Raw genomic sequence first — 17,701 nt, forward strand, 5'->3', positions numbered from 1 at the left:
GTTTTTGTTGTCCGCTTGTATCAGGCAGTCGTCCAGGTATGGATAAATTTGGATCCCCTGAAGCCTGCAGTGAGCGATTACTGATGCCAGGCATTTCGTGAACACTCTGGGCGCAGTAGATAAGCCAAAGGGCAATGCTGAGAATTGATAATGCTCTGATCCTGCAAGAAATCTGAGGTGTCTTCTGCAATTTGGTCGTATGGGGACGTGCAGGTATGCCTCCTTGAGATCTAGAGTCACCAGCCAATACTCCTTGCCCAGCATGGGAAGAAGTTGCTGTAGGGTCAGCATTTTGAATTTTGGAACAATGATGAATGTGTTTAAAGCGGACAGGTCGAGAATAGGCCTCCAATTTTTCTCTTTTCTTGGTACTAGGAAGAGTCTGGAGTAAAATCCCTTGCCTTGTTCCATAGGTGGTAACTTTTCCACAGCTCTCATCCTTGTTAATTGAGCTATTTGTTTTAGAGCTTCTGTCTTTTGATTTGGTGGTAGGTTTGGCATTCCTCTTTTTCCTGGTAAAGTGTGGAAATGAAACCTGTAGCCTTGGTCTATAGTTTGCAAAATCCACTTGTCTCTTGTGATATAGTGCCATTTTTTTGAAAATAATGCTAACTTTCCGCCTAAGGGTGCTTCTATTTGTTCCCTGGTAGGCGGTGTCAAAACCAAGTCACTGTGATTGTCCTGTTGCAGTGGTAGTGGTTGTGTCTGTGCCTCGTTGGTTGTTACCTTGCCACTGGCGTCCCCTGTAGGCACCTCCTCTGGATTGATTTCTGCCTCTTGAATGCCTATTCCTGCCTCTCTGAGTTTTAGAGGAGTCTGGAAAGGACCAATTTTTGGAAGGCCAGTTCCTGCTAAACCTTGGAGGCTGAACCTGCAAGAAATCTTTCACTGTTTGTACAGATTTTGCTTTCTCTTCCATTTTCTTCAGTACCTGTTGGGCAGGAGAACCAAATAAACTGACCTTATCCATAGGAGCATCTAATAGCTTTGCTTTAACATGATCCGGCAAGACCTGTTCTTTCAACCATGCATGCCTTCTTATAACTGTGCCAGTCATGGCTGATCTAAATGAAGCCTCCAGTGCATCATAGCCACATTTTAAAGAATGGTTACTAACCTGTTGAATGTTATTTACCATTTCTAGAACATATTTCTTATCTAAAGAATCATCCGAGGACAGTTTCTTAGTTAACTGATCAAGCATAAACTCTTGGTATTGGATCATATGGAACTGACAGTTCAATGCTCTAGCTGAGAGAGTAGCAGAGGTGTATACTTTTTTACCCCATCTCTCTAAGGACCTGCATTCCCTTTCAGAAGGGAGAGGGTTTTTAGCTGAGGTCGAAGCTACTGCCTTAGGCCCCTGGGAAATAGTCTCAGGATCTGCGAAAGGAGCCTTGTATAAATGGTGATGAGTGTCCGGGACCCTGTAGAACCTATCGGGCCTTAGCAGGGGCTGGAGGTAAGGTATCAGGAGCAGTGCAAGCGTCATTAAATGAATCATCCACAACAGGAAGAACTGGAGGTATAGCTAAAGGCCTATGTTGTGGCAAGTGTAAAAAGGTCCTAAGCCTTTTCCTTGAATCTGAGAAATCTTGTCCCTGCCATTGGAATTGCTCTCATGGCATGTAAAGTTTCTCCAAAAGAGAATTCCTCTGGTGGAGAAGCAGAAGGAATCGATTCTTCAGCATCGGAATCTTCATAAGTAGAAAAAGGAGCCTCTGGATGGTCTGTATTGTCTGAATCATCAGAAGAGTCATCTGAGGACACTGGCTCAGGGGGCTCTGCTCTAGGTCTCTTTTCTGGAGGTTGAGAGGCCCTGTCTGGGTGAGATTGGGATCCCCTTATTAAAGAGATGAGATCCTCTGCCAGAGTAAGCATTTGGGAACTGGAACTGGGCCTGTGAGTAGGGGGCTTAACAGGCACAGACTTAGAAGTTTTGGCTGCTTTGGCCCTGGCAAAGGCCTTTATAGACATGGCTGCAGGAGGCCTAGCAGCACCACTTGCTGGGGTAGAAACATCCAAAGGGATGGTGTCCGATAAATCTTGTGAAACCACAGTAGTAGGTAAAACTTCAGAGGCCGATTCAGCTAAGGTAGAAGGGGCCTCGGTAGTAGTCATGGATTCGGCTGAAGATTGAACCGTTTGCTTGGTTTCGGCCGAAACCGAGACACTCGCGGTTTGCTTAACAGTGGTTTCTGCCGAAACCGCGGACCGCGAGTGTCGGTCCTTTTCTTTGTGTTTCTTAACAATTTGAGTAGTCAGAGGATCCGACGGCATTATGTACGCAAAATCTGAGCCGAAAAACTGTTCAGCAAACTCCGACCGACGCCTAAGCGTTCGTCGGTTGAAAGAAGCACAGGCTAAACAAGCTGCTACGTCGTGGTCTGGGCCTAAACAAGGTAAGCAGTAAGAGTGGAAATCTTTATGAGGTATTTGTTTCCCACAAGTTAAACAGTTATTCACTTTTTCTGACATCGGCTGAGGCAAGAAAGAGTCCCCAACGGGGTACTTAGCTTTTTAGAAGTCTTGAAGTAGTATTCGGTAGTAGTAATCTCTGGATCTGACCGACCGGCACTTGCGAACAGCTTCTGCTTCGGGTGCCACGCGGCAAGAAAGACTGAGGAAAATGGCATCGGCTGATGCCTTTATACCCGAAGAACTGCAGCTATGACGTCGGGTGAAGTGCGACACCAGCCGAGGCCAGACCCAGACTTTGGAATCCGGCCGACCGAAGGGCTGCCTGACGACAGGACAACCCATTTGTAAGGACTGCAGATGCATCCTTGAAGGACATGTACAGAAAAGTCACAGCAATGAAAAGGGGGATGGTGGGTAACCAATACACTCGAACATCTACATTTACGGTAGGTACACAACTGTACTACGTTCATCGTGTTTCACTGTTGCAGTCATTACACTTGGGTAGAATCACAAAGCTGAGGTTGGGTGGCTGGGCCTAAATAGGATTAGGAGAGGCTAAGAGGCCCTGCAGAACTGCAGTGGCAAAGCCTGCTCTGGATTTAGAGTAGAGAGGTAAGTGGTAGTGCTTGGTGAAAGTATGCACTGAACTCCAGGTTGCAGCTTCTAAAATGTCTTTGGTTGGTACTCCTCTGAGAAAGGCTGCTGAAGTGGCTGCTGCTCTGATAGAATGTGGCCTCATGCCCTTAGGCACTGTTTTGCCATGTTGTGCATAACAGAAGCGAATGCAGTGTCCTATCCATTTTGAAATTGTCTGCTTTGAGATAGGCTTTCCTTGTGATCCTGTAGCAAAAGCTACAAACAGTTGCTCAGTTTTTCTGAAAGCTTTTGTTTTGCCCAAGTAGAATCGTAGCTGTCTGTGTATGTCCAAAGCATGCAGAAGTCTCTCCCCTTTATTCTGGGGATTTGGACAAAAAGTTGGCAAATTAATGGTTTGGTTAAGAGCCACACTGGAAACCACCTTTGGCATAAATGTTGGATTTGTCCTTAGAGAGACCCTGTCCTGGTGGAAAATGATGAAAGGTTCCACTGCCATTACTGCCTGTAACTCTGAGACTCTTCTTGCTGAAGTTATTGCTAGGAGCAGAGCAGTTTTCCATGATAAGAATTTTATATCAGCTGTGCTGGCTGGCTCAAAAGGAGGCAGTGTGAGCTTTTCTAAAACAAAACTGAGGTCCCAAGTAGGTACTGGTGCTCTCCTTGGGCGTCCTATGTTTTTTGCCCCTCTGAGGTACTGCCTTAGTAGTGGATGTGAAAAGATAGGAGGTTCAGTATTGTAATGAACTGAAATGGCAGAGGCATGGATCTTAATAGATGAGAAGGATAGGCCTTTGTCCAGCATCTCAGTTAGGTATTGGAAAATCTGAGGTATATTTGGAACAAGTGGTTTGAGTCCTTGTGCCTGGTTCCAAGCACAGAATCTCTTCCATTTTTCTGCATAAGATTTCCTAGTGCTGGGCCTCCTGGCTTCTAAAATGACATCCATAACAGCTTTAGAGAGAGGTGTGGTCTGAGTGGCTATATTACCTGCCATGCAGCCAGATTTAAGGTTCTGAGTTGACTGTGCAGAATCTGATTGTTTTGTTGAGTCAGAAGATGAGGAATTTGAGGTAAAGGCCAGGTTGGGCCTTGAGACAAGCTCTTTAGGATTGGGTACCAGTGCTGGCGTGGCCAATCTGTGGCAATCAAGATAATTTTTGGCCTCTCTTGTCTGACTTTTAGGAGCACCTTGGGAAGAAGAGGCAGTGGAGGGAAAGCATAAACTTTCAGGGTTTTCCAGCTGAATGATAGAGCATCCACGTTCCATGCTTGTGAGTGATAAGTTCTTGTGCAGAATTTCTGTAGTTGGCAGTTGTGAGGGGAGGCAAAAAGATCTATGTCTGGGCATCCCCATTTCCTTGTTATCATGCTGAAGACCTGTGGATTTAGTTTCCATTCGTGAGGATCCATGAGGTTTCTGCTTAGTTCGTCTGCCAGTGTATTTTTCGTTCCTGGCAGGAATTGTGCCTGCAGATTTACTCGATAGGTCAGTGCTGTGTTCCACAAAGTCATGGCTTGCCTGCAGAGGGGGTAGGAATGCATGCCTCCTTGCTTGTTTATGTACCACATAACTGTGGTATTGTCATTCTTTAGTAATAGTTGTCCTGGATGTAGTAGGTTCTTGAAAGCTCTCAGGGCATTCTGTACAGCTAGCATCTCTTTCTGATTGATGTGAAGATGCATTTGTTCCTTGGGCCACGTGCCCTGAAAACATTTTCCTGCCATGCGTGCCCCCCAGGCATAATCCAATGCATCTGTTGTTATTGTCTGCCTGGCTGTGGGTAAGGTGAAAGGCTGTCCCTTGTTGTGGTGACAGGCCTGGGACCACCATCGAAACTCCTTTTGTAGGCAGGGAATTAAAGTAATTATTGTTTCTAGGCTGTGGCAATGTTGAGTCCAAACACTTTTTAGATACCATTGTAGTTTCCTCATATGCAGTCTTGCATATGGAATTAGTAGAATGCAGGATGCCATGAAGCCCAGGGTCTGCAGAATTTTTCTTGCAGGGAGCTGGGTTTTTGTTGCCATCATTTGAAAGTAATGAGTCAGCTGCCTTTGCTTGTCTGGTGTGAGATAAGCCATCTGGGTAGTTGTATTTAAGCTTGCACCCAGGAATATTATCTCTTGAGAGGGCACTAGTTTTGATTTCCTTTCGTTTACTGTGTACCCTAGGCAAATTAGTAATCTTTTTACAAACGTCAGATGTTTTAGAAGGATGTACTTGCTCTCTGCTTAAATAAGGCAGTCCAAGTAGGGATATATCTGAATTCCTCTTTGTCTGCAAAATGCAATTACTGGTGCCAGGCATCTTGTGAAGACCCTGGGCACAGTAGATAAGCCAAAGGGCAGTGCAGAGAATTGGTAATGCATTGAGCCAGCAATGAATCTGAGGTATCTTCTGCAAGATTGTCTGAATGGGACACGCAGGTATGCCTCCTTGAGGTCCAACGTAACTAGCCAAGCCTTCTTGCCCAGCATGGGTAGAAGTTGCTGCAGTGTTAACATTTTGAATTTTGGAACATCCAGGAAAGTATTTAGGATTGACAGGTCCAGTATTGGTCTCCAGGCTTTATCCTTTCTGGGTACTAGGAAAAGTCTTGAGTAAAATCCTTGTCCCTGTTCTTGCTGTGGTACTCTTTGAATAGCTGCCATGTCCATGAGAGCAGCAATTTTTGTGCCTCTGCCCATTGGTTTTGTGGCAGGTCCAGCATACCTTTTGATTTTAGAAGGGTGTGAAAGTGGAACCTGTAACCCTGAGAAACAATATTCAGTACCCATTTGTCCTAGGTGATTATGTGCCAATTTTGTGAGAAAAGTGCTAGCTTTCCCCCTAGAGGTGCTGCCAAAAGGTAAGTGCTTGGCATTTGTAGAGGGAAGTCATTGGGACTGTTTCCTATAAGGTTGTGATGTGTCTTCTCCTCCTTTGGGGGCTGAAGCACCCCATTGTTTAGGTCTGTAGGAGCCTTTGGGCTGAGATCTGCCTCTTGGGCATCTGTATTTGCCTCTTTGTGGCCTGTCTGACACCGGAAAGGACCAATTCTTTGAAGGCAAGTTTCTGCTAAACCTAGGTGGTTGAACCTGTAAGAAATCCTTTACTGTCTGCATTGACTTTGCTTTATCCTCCATTTTCTTTAACACCTCTTCTGCCTTAACACCAAACAAAGTGTCATGCTGTAGTGGAGCATCCAATAATTTTACTTTAACATGTTCAGGTAAACTTTGTTCTTTCAACCAAGCATGCCTTCGAATGACCGAGCCTGTAACTGCGGCTCTACAAGAAGCCTCTAATGAATCAAAACCACATTGCAGAGTATGCTTTCCCACTTGTTCAGCTGCATGCAATAAATTATGCATTTCCTTACTGTCAAGATTTTCTGAGTTTGTAAGCATTTTCTGTTTAACAAAGACATGAGGTACTGTTGATATTTAAGCATGTGAAACTGACACTTTAAAGCCCTTACAGCTAAAGTAGCAGAGGTGTAAACTTTTTTCGCCCATCTATCCAGAGCTCTAGAATCCCTATCAGAGGGGACAGTATTTTTAGCAGTGGAAGCCTTAACCCCTTTGGGACCCTGAGAAATGGTTTCTGGGTCAGCAGCAGGGTTTTTATAAAAAAATTTATGAGAGAGTCAGGGACCCTGTAGTACCTGTCTGGCTTGACTGGTGCAGGGGGTAAAGAATCAGGAGACAGACTGGATTCAGAGAAAACATCATCAACAATATCAAGCACAGGGGGGATAGCCAGGGGCCTGTGTTGAGGCAATAAAAGAAAGTCTCTGAGCCTTTTCTTGGATTCTGAATAATCCTGGCTCTCCCAATGAAAATGCTCCCTCATGGTGTGCAAGGTTTCCCCAAAAGAATAATCCTCAGGTGGAGAGGCTGAAGGTATAGATTCTTCTGCATCAGAGCCCTCATAGGGAGGGAGAGAATATCCCTGATCTGAAGAGGAATCAGAGGAAATAGGAGGGGGATGGGAACCCCTGATCAAGGTAATTAAGTCTTCGGCCATTTTAAGCATCTGTTTCTTTGGCATGGATGATTGTCCAGGGGAATGCTGTACTTGTTTCCTTGTCTTTAATGGTGTTTTTGACTTTGCCTTGGCTGCTGCAGTGGACTTAAAAGTAAGCTGTGAAGGTCTGAAAACACCCTCAGAAGCCGATGCCTGCTCAGTGGCTCTGGACTCATCTGAGGGAATAGTCTCCGCAGGCCCAATACCCTGAGTTTCCAGAGGCCTAGGTGTCTCCATGTGGGAGTCGGATACGGCCTGTGGCTTTGAGGTAGCGGGTGTCAGGGGCTGCGAAAGCACCTCACTGAGAACCAGTGAACCGGTGACTGGCCTAGAAGAGGCTTCTTTGTCGGTTTTGGACCTCGGATGCCTGTCCTTTTCCTTGTTTTTGCATTTTTTATGAATTCCGGTTGTCGGTTGTTCCGACGGCATAATGTAGTTAAATCTTCGGCCAAAGTAATGTAAAGCAAAATCAAACCGACGCTTAATACTGCGTTTGTTGAATCTAGCACAAAACCGACAACTAGTAACGCCATGGTCAGGGCCTAGGCAAGGAATATAGTAAGAGTGAAAGTCCTTATGAGGTATTTGCTTCCCATAAGAAATACAATTATTAACTTTTACTGACATCGGTCTGAAGCAAGAAAAAGTTTCCCCAACGGGGTACTTAGCTTTATTGAAGACTTTGGTTCTGAAACTCGATTTCGAAAATCTCAGGAGTCGGCCGACCGGCACTTGCGAACTGCTTTTGCTTCGGGCACCACGCGGCAAGAAAGACTGGAGAAAATGGCGTCGGTTGCATCTTTTATACCCCTGGCGCACTGACGACAGGGAAGAGGCGACAGCAACCGACACCAGACCTAGACCTAGACTTTGGAACTCTGGCCGACTGCAGGTAGCCTGCCAGCAGGATAACCCAAGTGTAATGACTGCAACAGTGAAACACGATGAACATCACTGCTGCTTACATGGAACTGTTCAAAGAAACCCTATGCAAGCATGTTAATAGTTGCATAGAGGCAGCTGTACCCACCAGGAATAAGTATAGAACTAACATAAAAAAACAAGCCACCCTGGTGGGATCACAACACCAATAGACTGTATAACAGAAGGAAGAAAATCATGGCAAAAATTAGAGGGTGTAGCACCCATCAGGATAAAAGCACTGTCAAACAAAACAAAACTCAGAGGACAAATGCAGTCTACCAAAGACAAATTTGAGGTTAGTTTGCCCCCCCCCCCCCACCAAGGCCAAGGATGACCACAATGCATTCTTCAGCTACATCCACAACCTCAAAGGCAATACACAATTGTGAGCAGAGCTCACTGACTATACAGCCACCTATACTGCACCAGAAAATACAGCAAACCTACTGGCCAACAAATTCAGCTCCAACTTTACTCCTCTACCCCCACCTTCCCTTAGGAAATACAATCAAATACAACTCCCCCTATCACTAGGGAACAGGTTCTTTAAGCTCTCTCTAAGGCCAAGAACACTAACAATGAGCCCACACAATACTTCAGGATGCCCTCTAAGTAGCAAAAAGCATGACCTATCAGGCCCCCTGGAATTGCAATTTAACTGTAGGCTCCAAAAAGGTTTTGTGTGAATAGAGAATAGCAACAGTAATCATTCTGCACAAAGGTGGGCCATCCAAACTACAAACGTTTCACTAGTCTCATATGGAAATCCATGGAAAGAAATATTGTGGAAATGATCAATAATGACACAGGAAATCTTCAGACAATGGACCCAACCCAATTTGGTTTCTTCAAGGGCAGGTTATGTCTACTCAACCAGGTGTACTTCTTTCAGTAAGTCACCAAAGCAATGGATGAGGGCAAAAATAGCTCACACTACCTGCCATGAACTGGCCAAGCCACTTGACACAATACTCTACTCAGGTATTGTTGACAAGCTCCAGAGTTTAGATGTAAACCCTTATATGTCACCCAGTGGATAGCCAGCTGGCTCACAGAAAGGACCCAGGAAGTTAGAAATGGGGACTCCACCTCTACAAAGAGGTAAGCCACAAGTAGAGTTCCTCAGGGATCGGTCCTGGGACGGCTTCTTTTGAGCATTTACTTATCTGAAATTGAGGTCAATGTCAATGGCCTTTGGCTGACTAAATTTGCAGATGACTGCAAATTATGAGCAGTCACAGAATCCCCCAATGACACAAATTTCATCCAGGAAAGGCTGATACAGACAAATAACTGGTGTCAGAACCATGGACTAAAACTAAATGCTAAGAGATGCATAATGGTATCCTTCGGGAAGTCATCCTGCCCTGGTAACTATCATATCAAGAACACATCTCTAAGAGTCGACCCAGTAGTCAGGGACTTTGACACACAGACAGTAATCTAGCCTTTGACCATCATATACATACAGTAGTGAGAAAATAATTTTATGCTGTACAACTTATAAACAAAGGTACAGCACCTAGGTCCAAGGAAGTCATTGTTCCACTATATTCGGCATTCTTCACATTTATCATCGAGTACAATACCCCCTTTGGTATGTACCTAACCAAGCACATACAACAACTGGAACATCCACAGAGGTTCCTCACTAAAAGAATACGAATCATAAGTAACATGTCCTAACACAGACCACCTCAAGGCTCTATCCCTGTAATCTGCCTCCTACAGGCTTGTCGAGGAGAGATCTATGCCTGGTACACAAAGCACTGTCAACCCCCACCCTGATGGACCTCCTGCATATCTACAAAACAAACAGCACCAGAATTACCCATTCTAAAGACTTAAACCTTGCCTGTGATATAAATAGGACCTACTGCTAGAGACAGGTCTGTATCCCATTGCCTACCTCTCCCCTAGAACAGATTCTCCGTCCATGTGAAACAGAGTTCCCCCTTAAACAAGTTCAAGTGTAACATAGATGATTGGATGTGAAACAGGAAATTCATCCTTGGTTTGGCACCTATGTCTGTAATGAACACAGGCAACCTGTACATGGTTACTCTCCCAGGCTCCTACTCACACTTACTAAGGGTACAAGAACTTGTCAGATTTGGAATTTGTGGCTAAATTGTGAAAGCGCTTGTGTTTGTTCTTTTATTAAACTGCTGGAAAACCTGGAGCTTTGCCTTTGTTTGTTTGTTTTCTGCATTTGGACTATTATTTGTACAAAGGCACCTGGATATCGTGGGGATATATATTTTTGTCACCTATGAACCTATGCCATGTATCACTTCCATAACTACTGCAACCAGTCGTGCTGTACGAAAGTCAGACAACATTCTGGGCAATGCTACCTGAGTGGCACCTACTTGCAATAAAACTGATCTGTACTCTACAAGTGCACATTTCCCCTTATAACTATACTCCAAGCTTACCCTTTGGCAAATTTGATCTGTCAAAGTCAAAGTTCAAGTGCTGCAAATCATGGGCCTTTCCTAAGGTAGAACTCCTGGACTCCACAAAACATCCTGCACCAAGGATACGCAAGCTGGCATCAAACAGTTTCTGTGAACACTCTCAACCAATTCTTCCCAGGTCCACCCTGCTAACCCAACCTGGAATGTCTGAGGCATAGCCAGGGCCTCACCTTCTATGGTGTACAGATGATACTTTCAGTGCTGTATGATTAACTGAAACATGGAAGAAAATTCTTAACAAAGTTCTCTTCCACACAATAAATGGCAGTGTTTTCAGGTCAATTATGACATGATGACCTGAGGGTGTAACATTAGGCAAAAGGTAGAAAACAACACTTCTCAAAAAATCTAATCATAATACAATCATAAGCAAGGCCTTCTGACTCACATTATTAAAGTTGTATTAAAAACAATCAACAAAAAATGGCTTAGCTATCAGTATTCAGCACAGGCAGACACATTTGCAACTGATTACATTTTAGACAAAGTATTTTAATTTCACTATTACCTGATAATTTTTTCTTTAAGCGCTCAATTTCTTCATTTAACTTTTTAATTTCTTTGTCCCTACTAAGAGTCCCTATGCCACGACCCGAACCATGAAGATTCTGCACAGCTTGCGATGATTCTAAATTTAAGAAAAAAAAACATTCAGAATTAATGAAAACTTTATTGATAAGCTAGAGCTTTGCTGCCACTGTTGCCATGGTAGCTTTGTGGACTTTAACAACTGACCTTGTAGTTTTCGATTTAGCTCCTGTTTCTCCTGTTCAAGCCTTTGTATCCTCCTTTCATAAGCCTCTACTTGTAAACTAATGCTCAGATCCCGCTGTTCGTCCAAATGTGTGGTACGCATACCAGGCAACAATACATTCTGTAGAGAGCTTCTGTCTGAGAAGGGGCTGTAAAATATGCAAGCAAAATACCAAGTACAGAAGTGTTAACATAAAAATGTTCAATAAAAATAAAACCGATTTTAACACAAAAAAGACGCTTCTCCAAAAATATTTTAACTTTGTAAAATAAACACTACGATACGTTTATGTAATTCTTTCAAAAGCAACACCTATTCAATGTGAACATTTTTGGTGTCCCTTGATCTACAACTGCCAAGTTTCACATGCTTAATTTACTGACTCTGCAAGCAGCCCTTTCAGTCTACTACATCAGTTTACAGCAGACTGTATGCTCCATCAAATCTGCTTTTCTTTACATAGTGCTGCACTATCTGCATCTACAACATGGGGAGTTTGCCCCATACTGACGATCTCTAAATATGCTCCCTCCAAAGCAACATCAACTTGGAGGAAATGCAAATACAGTCAATCTCTTGTGTCTAAGTTGGAGCAACCCTGAAATTAGTACATTTAGAGACAAAGGAGGAGGCCCTCAATGCAAAAATATTTTAATGTTGAAATTTTTTGTTTTCCATGGTGGGCAAATGAGAAGGCAGGGTACTGTGGTTGGAGAAATGGATTGCAAAGAGCTTGTTGGCAGTATGGTAAGACTATCTAGAATTTCTCTATCATTAATCTACATACCAGAGATGGAATAGTTCCCTAAATCAGTTTTACACATAACCTTATTTTAAGGATCAAATTTATAAAAGTCTGTCTGTGTAGCCAAGTCACCAGGATTGCAGATGCTCAAGTGTGGTCATTGCTGTAGTCTTAAACCTACAGGGATCTTTGATGCTGGCTGTGCCCAACATCCTGCCCGACTTTCAGAGTTCAGCACCCTTCTTCCGTGCCTGACTGATGCCCTCATGTATCTGGCACATCTGTGGTGTCTGACCATGTCATTTTTGCCTTCTTCTTGCCACCCAAGCAAGGCACAGCAACACCTACTTCAGTGACTGCAAGTACAGCTTACTGCTGGGATGCAGTACGACAGAGTATTCAAGTCCTTCTTGCAGAATCTAATCAAAGAGAGGAGCAGATTAAGGTTGAAGGTGTTCATGGGGAAAAGGGCACATGTGAACCCATCCCAGCACCTCATGGTCTGACTGAAGTACAGGGGAAGGAATGGGGAGGGGAGGGCAGGAACAGGACTGCAACCATGACCCCATTCAATCAATTTAAAACTATGGTAAATTATCTACACAACCATAGCATGCAAGTCATAGGTCACCACTGCAGACAAAAACTACAAGAAAGATTCCCAAACATGTCCAATCTAGGTGGGGTAGTTGGTTTGTTGCTTGAAAGAGACATGAAGGATGTCCTTCAGGGTACCATACACAAATCCAGACATTGTTGTGTTTTGAGCAGGTGCAAACTGACAAAAAGGTGACTGCTTCTAAAATGGCCTGGGGACTAAACACTTTCAGGTAGGGGTAGGTAAAGTATACCATGCAGAATGGAGCAGGACTTTCACCTGGAAGGCCCTGCAACAGGTCTTACAGCAGAAGCTAATGCAACACGTTAGCCACTTGGAAACAGTTTATTTTGTCACTGGAAAATGAAGTACTTACCATAACGACAGATCCGTGTTCTCTCATTTTCATCCAGTTCAACCTTTGAGTTATCCGATCCAAATGGACCCGACCTCGGCATCTTTTTCTAAAGCTGTGGATCTGAGGGTCAGACTCCTTCCCTAGCCAAAATTCCCTCCTCTCCACCAACGTATCCCAGATTGAGTTTACGGATACATCCCTAAATATTATGTCCAGCCTATGACTAAAAAATCTCTAGGTGTTAAGGTCTGGGGCCATATTAATACCAAAAGTAATGTACCAAAAAGAAAATTTTTATAGACAGGGTCTTAGATGAGGTTTGTCTGCTTGCTAGAAGTTGTCAGTGACAATACTGGAAGGGGAACGGAGGAATGTTGTCCACTTTCGTCAGATTCAAATTTTGGGACAGATTCCCAAGCTAAACAACACTGGGTTGGAATCAAGAAAGGACATTCCTGAGAATAATGGAACTGAAGAAAGAATGTGATCTGGACTTTATGTAAATTTGTAATGAGATACAAAAGTATGAAGACTGGATCATGTTGCTGTTGCACAGATGTCATCAATTATAACTGTCTTTAAGAATGCCATAGAAGTAGCCACTGTTTTTGTAGAATGAGCTTTTGGTTTGGTATACGAGGGTAAAGCCCAGTTTATTATAAAAGAAATGCATTCCGACAGCCAATTGGAAAGTGTGACTTTCGAGATGCTTTTACCCAATTTTGTTTTAGAAAAGGATATGAACAGTTAATCTAACTGCCAGATATCCTTGGTTCGGTGTACAAAGAATCTGAGCTGTCTATGAACATGCAGGGTATGTAGCATATATTCTCCTTTGTTTGAGGATAATAGTTACGCACTTATTATAATGCAGTATGTGTGTTATCCGTAGATACCATAATCACGTATGGGTCTAGGATTCAACATCAGAAATGAGCTGGCACACACAGACAACAGCGTAGCTTAAGCTCCTCCCCTCCCATAATGCTCTGCTGCCCTCTAACCCCTCAGATCAAGTTTGCCCTGGAGAAAGTAAACAGACAGAAAAGACCTCCCACCAGACAACACCCACTAAAAATCTGTGGGACTGTGATGAATAGTGACTATGGATAACATAGATACCAAGTTATGGTAAGTACATAACTATTAATCTGATGCTATTCTAGTCACCATTCATCACGTATGGGTCAGCGTCCCCAGCTACCCAACATTCTTGGGTGGCCTCATAGAAGGACATGCTGAAGAACAGTGGAGCCAAAGGAAGCCCTTCCCCTAGAAACTAGGTCAGGTTTGTAATGAGAAATAAAGGTATGAGGAGAAGATGAAGTTGCAGCTGCATAAATGTCATCCAAGAACATACAAGCTAAAAAGGTAGCTGATGTAGCCACTGACCTGGTAAAATGAGCCTTAACTGGTCCAGGCAAATGAGAACCACATGAGGAGGAGATGAAAGAAATGCACTGGGAGATCCAATGGGAAATGATAATTTTTGAAACACCTCGGCCCTTCCTGTTGACTGAAAAGGCCACAAACAACTGGTCTGAGAGATGAAAGGACTTAGTTCTGTGCACATAAAAATGAAGCTGTTGATGAAATCTAAGGTATGCAAGATGTATTCCCCCTTGTTAGTGTAATTAGGAAAGAACACAGGAAGTTGGATTGAGATTTGCTTCAGTGGTCACTTTTGGCATAAATGAAGGATTGGGTCTCAAGGTTACTCTATCAAATAAGGAGGTTTAATGGTAAGAGCCTGCAATTCTGATACTCTTCGCTGAAATTATCGCCACCAAAAAAGCAGTCTTCAAAGAAAGAAATTTAAGGTCACAGGATGCAGCAGGCTCAAAAGGGGGTCTAGTTAGATATTGCAGCACTAGAGTAAGATCCCACGGTGGAGAAGGGTCCTTGACCAGAAGACGCAACAAAAAGACACCTTTCAAGAAGGCAGAGGCGAGAAGAGAATGTAGGTGCATCATCAAGGTGAAAATTAGAAACAGCTGCCATATGGACTTTAATCGTACAAAAACTAGCACCCTGCTGAAAAAGGAAAGCCAGGAAAAGAAGGGTGTCAGAAATAGGTGGTGAAAATGGATCCAGATTCCAACCTTTAGCCCAAATAGAGAATCTTTTCCACTTACTTCTGTAAACCCTCTTGGTAGAAGACTTTTGAGAAGCAAGGATAATGTCCTTTACAGGGGAGGCATGCCTGGACTTAGCAAGAATCACTGGAAGTGGAAAAAACAAGCTATCAGCTGAAGGGTCCACAGATTCGAGAGCGGAAGGATTGACGGGTGAGATATCAGATCTGGAACCAGATCGAGCACCCGGGGGGGGGGGTGCCTTAGATGAGACTGTAGAAGAGGGAACCACACCTGCCGAGGCCAAAAGGGGGCAATGAAGATCAACTGTGTCCTGAGGTGTCTTGCTTTCTGAAGATCCCTCGGAATCAATGGTAATGGAGGAAAGACATAAAGGAGACCCGGAGGGCAATGGTGAGTCACAGCTTCCCTGGGGGAGCCACCACTGTGGGGATCAGGGCAAAGTAGCTGCTGCATTTGTGGTTGAGGAAGAAAGCAAACAGATCGCAGCTCGTTTGGTCCCACCGATGGAAGATCTGCCTCGCCACTAGAGGACTCGGGGACCACTCGTGAGGTGTCAGAATAGCCCTGCTCAGCTTGTTCACCAGCACGTTGGATGCTCCAGGAATATGTGTTGCAAGTAGAAAGCACCCCAAGGACATCGCCCACTCCCAAACCCTCATGGCCTCACGACAAAGCAGATAAGAACATGTGCCCCCTTGCTTTTTATGTACCACACAACAGCCATGTTGTCTGTGTATACTGCTTTTATTCCCAGAAGAAGGCAGTCCTGAAAGGCTTGCATGAAAGGAGGACTGCTCTCATCTCCAGAACATTTATGTGCAGTTTGGTCTCTGAGTGGGACCACATCCCTTGGACAGTCTTCCCCTGGAAATGCCCCCCCATGAGGGAAGTGTCTGTGGTAATAGCGGCCGTGGGAACTGGAGGAGAAAAGGACCTGCCTGCTAGGAGGTCTGGAGAGTGCATCCACCACTACAGATGTCTTCGACATACTGAAGTGAGCCGTACAGGGACTGACTGAGGATGAGAGATAACAGACCACTGAATCACCAGGGTCCACTGTAGAACTCTCATGTAATACCTGGCCATCAGGACAAGATAAAAGGTTGCTGCCATAGAACCTAGAGCCTTTAGAATAAGTGACACTGGAGGACAAGTTTGCTCCAGAAGAGACTGTACACAAGACCAAATAAGAAGCATGTGGCAGAAGGGAAGAGCTGCAATCTCTGAGGTAGTGTCTGAGTGCCTATGAATTCCAGCTGCTGGGATGGGGTCAAGGAAAACTTGGCAAGATTTACTATTATCCCCAACTGATTGAAGAGACAAGCCAGTGAAAGCAGAGAGGAAGTGAGCTATATGGTCAAATTAACAAAACAGGCAGGCAACTAGAAAGAAAGTGGTATTTAAGAACACGACAGTGACAGGGTGGGGAAAAATTTCTACCTGACTTACAAGAGACAGAGCTGTTGTGTCATTTGAAGTTTTAATATGCAATTAAAAGCAGAACACAAGCAAAACACAAGGTAAAGAAAACAAATCACAGCACTCAAAATATAAAAAGGCAATAAACTAATACAAAATACAACAAATAAAAAGCAAACCAACCTTTCCCTCACAGCAAAGTGTAGCAGAGTCTGGGTGAGCCTTTCCAATAAAGCTCTGAAATGTTTTAGTTTACCCCTTAAATAGAAGGTTTAGTTCCTAGCTCCACCCCCTCAATTCACAAATGATTAACCTTAAGTGGCCTCTTCTATATTATGTATGAGTCCTTAATTGATCAGTTATAATTTCTGCCTGACTCACAAGAGACAGAGCTGTTGTGTCTTTTGAAGTTTTAATATACAGTTAAAAGCAGAACACAAGCAAAACACAAGGCAAAGAAAACTTTTAGTTATGTACTCACCATAACTTCAGATGTTTGGGATCCATCTCGCCTACATTCTGACTGATGAGTTCGGAGCCGATCCCTCGGCTCCGACTCGGCACGCTTATGCCAAAGAGCGAAGTCTCTTATTGGCTGAGCTTACTATATCCCAGGATGCACCACTACCAGTCCCCCAGATCTAGTTTGTCCGCATACATGCACACATGCAAGCACTGCTTATACAACATCGTCAGAAGAAACAAGATAAAACAGTAGAACTCAAAACCGTTCAATCTCTTCTGATCTCCAAGGCCCGGGAAAGGAGGGTGGGTATTAGGAATGTAGTCGATGGATCCCAAACATCTGAAGTTATGGTGAGTACATAACTAAAAGATGTTATGTGATCCTATCTCGCCTACATTCTGACTGATGGGACAGCGTCCCTAGCACCTGAATCCTGGGTGGCTCACTGGAAAACACTCCTGAGTACCGTGGAACCAAATGATGCTCGCCCTTTAGATGCCACATCCAATTTATAGTGGGAAATGAAAGTGTGCGGATTGGACCAAGTAGCCGCAGCACAAATCTCAGAAATAGCAAGCTTGGAATGAAAGGCTATAGAAGTAGCCATAGCTCTGGTAGAGTGGGCTTTGATAGATGTTGTAAGTTGCTTATTTGAAGAGGAATAAGCCTGAGTTATACAATCTCTAATCCATTTGGAGATAGTAGCTTTTGTGATGGTTTTACCCAATTTATTGTCTGAGAAGGACACAAACAACTGGTCTGATTTACTTAATTTGCTGAGTCCTGTCTAGATAGAAGCGCAATTGCCTGTGAACATCCAATTTATGG

At 43.9% G+C, this 17,701-nt stretch overlaps 1 protein-coding gene across 1 annotated transcript in view; it reads right to left on the bottom strand.

The window, feature by feature from the left end:
- LOC122803905 (serine/threonine-protein kinase MRCK beta-like) overlaps positions 1 to 17,701 on the bottom strand; it is a gene marked incomplete in the record, with an annotated part of 2,302,169 nt that overhangs the window by 1,117,796 nt on the left and 1,166,672 nt on the right. Inside the window, 2 exon segments of the mRNA XM_044073588.1 lie at positions 10,943 to 11,062; positions 11,170 to 11,336. Coding sequence (XP_043929523.1) covers positions 10,943 to 11,062; positions 11,170 to 11,336 — 287 coding nt within the window.

The sequence above is a fragment of the Protopterus annectens genome, chromosome 6.part0, assembly GCF_019279795.1.
Source record: "Protopterus annectens isolate FY-2018-M chromosome 6.part0, PAN1.0, whole genome shotgun sequence".
NCBI lineage: Eukaryota > Metazoa > Chordata > Ceratodontiformes > Protopteridae > Protopterus > Protopterus annectens.